At 42.0% G+C, this 9204-nt stretch overlaps 1 protein-coding gene across 1 annotated transcript; it reads right to left on the minus strand.

Moving 5' to 3' along the window:
- Nucleotides 1-3504: 3504 nt before the first annotated feature.
- On the minus strand, nt 3505-9204 carry LOC115154683 (adenylosuccinate synthetase isozyme 2). Its single transcript, XM_029701163.1, has 13 exons — nt 8941-9204; nt 8232-8334; nt 8066-8134; nt 7908-7958; nt 7741-7807; nt 6359-6466; nt 6172-6253; nt 5774-5900; nt 5519-5673; nt 5235-5359; nt 4980-5077; nt 4702-4851; nt 3505-4596 (listed from the first exon to the last, which is right to left on the minus strand). Exons 1-13 carry the CDS (start codon nt 9163-9165, stop codon nt 4544-4546), a joined length of 1413 nt encoding a protein of 470 aa, XP_029557023.1. The 5' UTR covers nt 9166-9204; the 3' UTR covers nt 3505-4543.

Below are 9204 nucleotides of genomic sequence, written 5' to 3' on the forward strand. Positions count from 1 at the left end.
ATATGTCTTCATTTTTAACTCTACACTGTTAGAAATGGGCCTGTGAGTAAGCATTTCACTGTACTTCAAGTCAACATCTGTTGTATTTGACCCATGTGATCGCTACAATTTTATTTTGGTTTGATTCACCTGACTCCAGTAAGAATTGTGTTAAATGTTTCCATCAAAAACACTTGTAGAACCAAGATGACAAGTACATCAAACTGTCCCAGGAAGCACTGCATCTGAAATGAGACAGTAGCTGCTAGCTAGGCTGTCAACAAGGAGACCGTTTCACTTGTGTTGTTGAGGATAGAATAAAGCCACCCCAAACAACTATATACAGACACTCAGCAAATAAATAAAAATTAATGTTCTTCTTTAAGAACGTTCTGTGTTTGAGTGGTACAATCAATACATGCTAGACTAGTCTACAACAGTGTTGCCCAACCCTGGTCCTGGAGTACCCCCCAACAGTACACATTTTTATTGTAACCTTGGACAAGCACACCTGATTCAACCTGTCAACTAATCACCAAGCCCTCAATTAGTTGAATGAGGTGTGTTTGTCAAGGGCTACTACGAAACTGTGTACTGTTGGGAGTACTCCAAGACTATTCTCGAAGAGTGACTTATTTCCTAAAAGATAAAATAACAGAATAGTCAATGACAAAGTGAGAACCAATGTGCGAAGTAAGTGACTGTAAAAGTTATCCAGGCCCCCACCAAATCCTGATTCCCAGAATAAGGATAAAGTACTGTTACATAATGTGCCTGACATGCAAATAGCTAGAATGTCCCATAGCTTTATGCAATCATTAGGGTCAGGGTTATTAACCAAGTCAACCAAGAATCAGCTGGTAAATGTAAGTCTAAAAAGATCTACAAAACCCAGTAATGCAAAATAGAACAATCCAATGATGTAAAATCCAGATTACAACTTGTTGATTGACCTAATACTAGTTGAGGTACTAGCTGTCTATCCATTGAAGGCAGAGCACATGCTTGTTAGTTAATATAATGATTGGGGGCGTCAAGTAGCCTAGAGGTTAGAGCGTTGGACTAGTAACCAACGACATCAATATTCATAAATTGTAATATTCTCCTAGATGTATCTAGCTAACAGAAGATGGAATGGCTCTGTGTGGGTGGTGAGTGAATGGCAATATTCGCAAAACAAGCCTGCTGCTAGTTACCAAAACTGAATTAGCCTAGCTAGCTAGCTACTAGGTTAGGTAACAATTGAACGTTAGCTACTGTAGTAGGTAGCGTTACAGTAAAAACATTGGCACCACAAAAACGGTCTGGATACATAACTAAGCATGTGTTATACGGGTATCTTTTCGAACCATAGTGAGGTTTCAATACCAACAATATCTTACCGGTAAGTATATGGCTCGCTACTTATTTATCATTTTTATTTGATCACTCCACCAAATACAGTATAATACGAAGATAGGCTAAAACTGCTTCTCCAATATAATACCGCGTTCATAACAAATGGGAACTCGGAAATCTCCGACTTCAGTGCGTTCAAAACAATTAGTTTATTTTCACAGTTCCCATCTCCGACTGGGAAAATCGATTTTAACCGTGATCCAACTCAGGAACTCTATCTGGAGCTCCGACCTGAAGATCACCGACGTCATGATTTTACCTCGTATCTTTCCGAATACCCAGTTGTTTTGAGGGCGGCATTTTACCACAGATGGCACAATGAGACAGATATTTCACCGGATGTATAAATGTGAAGCATCCGCTTGGTGTTTCCACTCACTATCAAATATGGTAGTGAGAGGAAGCCCAGTGGTTGGCAGTGGGAGAAGATGGATTTTGGCCGACATTCTGCACATTTTCTCATCGATGAAACATTTGATCTCAATACAGTTCTGTTATTAAAAGTAAAATATGTTATGAACAGAGTGGACTAGGTTTTGTAAACTTTACTCTTTGCCACAGTTTTTAAAAAATCGCGTAGTTTAGAAGGATTGCACAGGCGAAGTTAGGTAATGCATACGCGCACTTCAGAGTAGGCGTTCCAGAGTAGGATCTTGCTAGCTCGTGTTTGGCTCTGCCCACCTCCTTGCTTGTTCTGCCCACTGTGACTAATTTGTTCCCATTGGAAACGACAGGCTAAAGTTTGTCTTGGATTAGTTATAAAGAGCCCAAATACAGTGCAGAGAATAGTCATGTGAATTCAGCCTAAATATATTCAAGGGATCAAATAATCTGTTCTGGATATTTTCTTTTCACATTGTCAAATGGTGGATCTTACCAGGACAGTGCAAGCAAAAACAATTCTAAGACTGTCAAAGACTGCACATGTAAAGTGTTGGTCCCATGTTTCATGAGCTGAAATAAAAGATCCCAGAAATGTTCCATATGCAGATGTTTATTTCTTTCAAATTTTTTGCACAAATGTGTTTACATCCCTGTTTGCGAGCATTTCTCCATTGCCAAGATAATACATCCACCTGACAGGTGTGGCATATCTAGAAGCTGATTAAACAGCATGATCATTACACAGGTGCACTTTGTGCTGGGGACAATAAAAGGCCACTCTAAAATATGCAGTTTTGTCACAACGCCACAGATGTCAAGTTGAGGGAGCATGGAATTGGCATGCTGACTGCAGGAATGTCCACCAGAATCATTGCCAGAGAATTGAATGTTAAGTTCTCTACCATAAGCCGCTTCCAACGTTATTTTAGAGGCGTGCATATTCACCAAACATGTTTGGGATGCTCTGGATTGACGTGTACGACAGCGTGTTCCAGTTCCCTACCAATATCCAGCAACTTTACACAGCTATTGAAGAGTGGGAAAACATTCCACAGGCCACAATCAACAACCTGTTCAACTCTGCGAAGGAGATGTGTCACGATGCATGAGGCAAATGGTCACACCAGATACTGACTGTGTTTCTGTGTCTGTATTCCCAATCATGTGAAATCCATAGATTAGGGCCTAATGAATTCATTTCAATTAACTGATTCTTATATGAACTGTAAATCTTTGAAATTGTTGCATGTTCCGTTTATAGTTTTGTTCAGTGTAGTTAACCAAATAGCTACCCAAACTATCTGCATTGACCCTTTTTGCACTAACTTTAACACATATGCTGCTGCTACTGTTTATTAGCGTTCCTGTTGACTAGTCACATGTACATATCTACCTCAATTAACTCGTACCCGTGCACATCGACTCAGTACTGGTACCCCATGTATATAGCCAAGTTATTGTTATTTACTGCTGCTCTTTAATTATTTGTTATTCTTATCTCTTTAGGTATTTTCTTATAACTGCATTGTTGGTTAAGGGCTTGTAAGTGTTTCACTGTTGTATTTGACGCATGTGACAAATAAAATGTTATTTGAATGCTCTGGAACACAGCCATAGTCTTGACAATTTACTTGTTTAGAGGCATATCATTGACTTATTGGATAGCAGGCCAATTACTCCAAATAGATTGAAAAGTAAACAAATACACATGATAGATACTATCGATGATAAAAAACAAACATAATAGCAATGACAGTATTTTATTGATAATTGTAGGGTTGTAACAGGTGAGAAGCATATACTGGTTCCTTTTTGAATTACACTGAATGAAATGTTATGGAAAATATTTGCAGTTTGTATATACATTATTAATGTGGAGTTCCATGGTTTTCTACATTTTCTAAATACCAGTGTGTGTTCGAGTGCAATCCCAAGTTCTTGATCTTGATGAATATGAAACTAAGGCTTTCAGACAGCATCTCAAATCATGCCTATAATTCATTCATACAACATGTCAGCTCATGGAAAGACCTAATTACGAGGCCTCTAAACATTGGTCTAGTATCAAGACCCTTAAAAGGGATACTTAGGGATTTTGGCAATGAGGCCCGTTATCTACTTCCCCAGAGTCAAATGAAGCAGATACCCATAGACTTCCTGTCACTGCGCTAATGCTAGTTAGCATTGGCTCGTGAAACTACCTCTAACACCCTTCATACCGGACAGAGACATAAAAATGGTATCCACTAGTTCATCAGACTCTGGGAAACTAGATAAAGGCCAAAATTCAGAAGTATACCTTAAAGCAAAGACTGTGCAAAACATTTACTACAAGGTGAGGTCATTTTAAAATTTAAAAGAAACCGAAAATGTATATATTACGAACTCCTACAGAGTTGTAAAAACATGTATTACTACAATAGTTCAATGAAATGGAATGAGAAGGTTGATGGAAGCCTGGGATGGTTACTAGCTACGGAGGATGAACACCATAATACACCAATAATGTCTTTCATATCAGAACTAAAGAAAGCTATGGAATGCAGGTTATGTATTACTGTTCATAAGAGTTGATGTGAAAGTGAACCTCAAAAGGTTACTTCACGTTTCATTAACAACGTTGCTGGTGATGCTTTTATTTTCTGCAGAACAGACTTTGGGACTTTAACCCAAGGTTTATAGTCATCTAAGTATTCATCAACAAAACATCATTATTGTCCGAAGCAGCTGTTGTGATGGCGAGAAACCCAAATGGACCATCAGTTACCAAACCCCCAACTGATCAGAACAGCTTGATCATACTCTCTCTGGATTTCCCAACTCCAACCCATTTCACTGAAAAGTGAAACAAAATTCACAGTGAATATATTATCAGCAATTATGAAAATAAGACTGTTTTAGAAAGGCTGCTTAATCCCCATACTTGATTTCTTGACTAACCTGGCACTTGCAAGAAGTCCTCGATGAAGCGGATGTAGCTTTGTGCCTGCGGGGGCAGCTCCTCAAAGCACCTCACATCCTCAGTGCTGCAGCACCATCCAGGTAACGTCTCATACTTCACAGACACCCGTGTCAGCACGTCCATATTGGCTACAGAGGGAGAGAGAGAATGAGATAGGAGTCTACCTAGCACACAGGTCAAGCCAAATCAAGTGTGTCTAATGGTAAAGCGAAAGGAACAAGATAAGATTAGTCCTCCCAGACAGGGAGAAATTTACCAGGAAAACTGGGAAGGGGCTCATCATCAACAGAGTAGGCTACACCGACTTTGATCTCTGGCAGCGTGTCCAGGATGTCAAGCTTGGTCAGAGCGATGCTGTGGGAGAGGAACAGTCGTGTCAAACATGATTATGGAATATGTAGACAGCAAATGAACATAGTGGAGGGTGAACACTGTGCTCCAATAATTACAATGCATACAGTATGGAACACATACAGAAAGAAGAACACAAGCAGGAGAGACTGAGCCTTACGCGGTGAAGCCGTTGACCATGTGGGCGTATCGGACCAGAATCAGGTCCAGCCAGCCACAGCGGCGCTGCCGGTCCGTCGTCACACCAAACTCCCTCCCTCTGGACTGCAACAAGTTGCCAACCTCCTGGACCAGAACAACAGCAGTCAGATCTGGGATTCACTAGAAAAAACTGAATGCAAATATGAAGTACTGGAAGAGATAGTATGTTTATGCCACAACAAATTCATACTGCAAGACTTAGCACACAACATTGATTCTGCACAACAAATTCTATCCACTCACATTGTCCTGCTCAGTGGGGAAAGCTCCTACGCCTACCCGGGTGGTATAGGCCTTGACCACACCATACACCCGCCCCACATAGGACGGGGGCACACCCAGGCCAGTGCACACTCCCCCAACAGTGCAGTTAGAGGACGTCACAAATGGGTAGGTGCCTGAAAAATACAAATTATTCCACTTCCTTCAAATTATATTCCAATGGCAAACAGCAGAGTAGCATAATAATTTTACCCTCTCAACCCCTTCTGTTCTCACCAAAGTCAATATCCAGGAGGGCTGCATTGGCTCCCTCCACCAGGATCTTCTTACTGGGCCCAGTGAGGGCCTTGTGCATGAAGTACACCCCATCTGTTACAAGCGGACGCAACCTCTCAGCATACTCCTGGAAAAGGACAATCAGTGACTAAACACATACTGGAGCACAGAGAAGCCTCTCAGCATCGTTTTACATTTTCTGTTCACTCCTGGAAGACTAACAAGAGCTGTGCTGCAAGGAATCAGCTCAATTGAGATGGTACCAACCTGCATAAAGAGACCCTTCAAAAACAAGACATAACTGGACTAGCATCCCTGACTGCATCCTGGGCAGGTGATGGATAAGTCTAATGTTTTATTTAAGTAAAGATATGTCATTCAAGCAATATTATTTTTACCTTCAGTTGCTGCAGCTCATTGTCAATGTCAACATTGAGGTTGGGGTACATAGTCAGGAAATGCTCTGCCAACACACGGAACCTGTGGAAGAAAAGGACATCCACTACCAATCAACATCAATGACTTAAATACAGTTAAGGCTTGAAAGTATCACCATGCATTCTTAAAAACAATTTTTATACTGACTTCTCCTCAAAGACGGTAAAATCAGACACAAGGTCACAGACTCTCAGTCCATTACGAGCAGCTTTGGAAGAATAGGCAGGTCCAATGCCCTTTTTGGTGGTTCCCAAACTGGAAAACAAACAAAAACAGATAGTGGACGTTCAGGAGTGGCACAGAAGGAATATACAATACTGCCTTGGCAGTAGCCCAGAAAGGCTACCATGACTTCATTTTTTAATAGCTGCAATCACAGACCATATTTATTTATTTGACATTTTGTAGGATCTCGTTTTCAAGTGTCCAAATGAAAAGAAAATAAACAATACTTTGTAACAAGAAAAATATACATTAACAGCATAAAACAGTTGCACTACATCTACTAATAGGCCTACAACTAATAAAAACGACCTACTTCTACAACTAATAAAGTACGCGGACGCACCTTCAAATGAGTGGATTTGGCTATTTCAGTCACACCCGTTGCTGACAGGTGTATAAATCAAGCACACAGCCATGCAATCTCCATAGACAAACATTGGCAGTAGAATGGCCTTACTGAAGAGCTCAGTGACTTTCAACATGGCACTATCATAGGATGCCACATTTCCAACAAGTCAGTTTGAGATACCCCAGTCAACTGTAAGTGCTGTTATTGTGAAGTGGAAACATCTAGGAGCAAAAATGGCTCAGCCGCGAAGTGGTAGGCCACACAAGCTCAATGAACAGGACCACAGAGTGCTGAAGCCGAGCAGCCGCATACAAGCCTAAGATCACCATGCGCAATGCCAAGCGTCAGCTGGAGTGGTGTAAAGCTTGCCGCCATTGGTCTCTGGAAACGCGTTCACTGGCGTGATGAATCACGCTTCATTTGGCAGTGCGACAGACAAATCAGGGTTTGGCGGATTCCAGGAGAACGCTACCTGCCCCAATGCATAGTGTCGACTGTGAAGTTTGGTGGAGAAGAAAATGGTTTGGGCTAGGCCCCTTAGTTACAGTGAAGAGAAATCTTAACATTACAGCATACAATGACATTCAAGACGATTCTGTGCTTCCAACTTTGTGGCAACAGTTTGGGGAATGTCCTTTCCTGTTTCAGCCCAACAATGCCCGCGTGCACAAAGTGAGGTCCATGGAGGCTGTTATAGCAGCAAAGGAGGGAGGGCAGCTCCATATTAATGCCCATGATCTTGGAATGAGATGCTTGATGAGCGGGTGTCCACATACTTTTGGTTATGTAGTGTATTTAAAAATCTCCACATGGTGATGTTTTTAATAGTATAGTAAAATTAAGAGGGCTCATCTTGACAAAAAGTCTCATAGATCAGCACTCATACTCGGACACGCTTTATAAATATGAGCCCAGATACTCATTATCACTTTCTCATACAGTAAAACCCACGCACTTCTTTCCCGCCTGTAGCTGTCTCTGTTGTTCCTGGATCCCATCAACAGCTTGGTGGAAGTTGAACACTATGAACAGATGAGGCAAAGAAAGAGAGTAAATTAATGGAATTACAAAACACTAAACCATAGGTTTGCAAAACATACAACCCGAGTCATACAGACTTACCAATGTGTGCACGGTCAGAAATCTTTAACCGCTCCTCCCATCCTTCCAGTCCTGGACAAAGACAACAACAAATTGCAGGTCTTGTTCCACTTCATTCATCCATCACCCTTTCATCCCTCTCATTGATCCTGCAAGCCTCTTCTTTTGCAAATACTTACCTTTGCCTTTCTGCAGGTTCTTTTCAGCCTCCTCAAAGAGCCCAGGCAGGTGTATCACAACCCCATTCCCTGTGAATAACCAGTTCAGTTAGGGATGACTTGAATAGCAATCCAAATAAGTGAAAGCAGCTTGGAGGCTGAAGTGCCAGTGAGAGGGTCAACCCACCAATAAATGAGACAGCTGTCTTGTTGAGCACGCCGCTGGGCAGCAGGTGAAAGTCATACTCCACAGAGTCCACCACCACTGTGTGGCCTGCGTTGTTGCCTCCCTGGATGAGACAATATTTACATAAAAACCAAGAGGCAGCACACAGCACAGTTCTGTTGATAATTAGCAGCCAACTGGTAGCGCATTATTTGAACGGCAACAAAACGGAAATGTAGTACAACATATGGACACGTAGCACACTACCATCCAACACATCCTAATGCCTTGGGCTTCTCTGTGTTGCAGCAGCCAGTGCCATTATCTATCTTGACTGCAAATAGGGCACTGATCACAAGGTCAAAGTTAGTCGAATGAAACCAATGTAGGTAGTGTTTTACTACGGGAGCCGAGAAGGATATCTCCAGTTCGTAACTACTATAGCTAGTAATCTCTAGATAACGACCCCCAACAAATGTGTTATCAGCTACCACACTAGATAGCAAGTTTAGCTATAGCGATCCACGGTACGGTTAGTTTGTAGGCTTGCATGATAATAGTGGCTAATAGGTAGATTACTAAATATTGTTATACACTAACTAGTGTTGGTTTTGTTTAGGCCTTGCTAACGCAGCCTAACGACTTCCGTATTTTTGTGAAGTTCAAATGCCTTGTGTGTTTGCTGGGTTAGCGAACATTAGGTTGCTAGTCAGAATAGCTAGCTACGTACCTGACACCTGCATACTAGGTCTGCGTCCATTGCTAGCAGGTCAACCACTTTCCCCTTTCCCTCGTCTCCCCATTGCGCACCGAGGACCACGGTTACTTTATTCCGAGGCTCCTTCGGAGTCCGCAGGGACTCGACCTGTCCATTCTCCCGAGGTCGCTTGAAAGCAGGCTCTCCGTTCAATGAGGCCGTTTCTTTGCCATTAGGCATTGTGCTGTCTGCTGCCATGCTGCTCTGTGCGATGCCGGAAGATGAAGTTAGCGGTTC

The sequence above is a fragment of the Salmo trutta genome, chromosome 19, assembly GCF_901001165.1.
Source record: "Salmo trutta chromosome 19, fSalTru1.1, whole genome shotgun sequence".
Classification (NCBI taxonomy): Eukaryota; Metazoa; Chordata; class Actinopteri; order Salmoniformes; family Salmonidae; genus Salmo; species Salmo trutta.

Excerpts from the sequence above, each read along its gene's own strand:
- LOC115154683 (XM_029701163.1), bottom strand. The coding sequence starts at position 9,165 with ATGGCAGCAGACAGCACAATGCCTAATGGCAAAGAAACGGCCTCATTG. Across the intron at positions 7,959-8,065 it reads GAACCTGCAGAAAGGCAAAG|GACTGGAAGGATGGGAGGAG; the intron begins GTAAGTATTTGC and ends GTCTTTGTCCAG. Across the intron at positions 4,852-4,979 it reads GCCCCTTCCCAGTTTTCCTG|CCAATATGGACGTGCTGACA; the intron begins GTAAATTTCTCC and ends CTCCCTCTGTAG.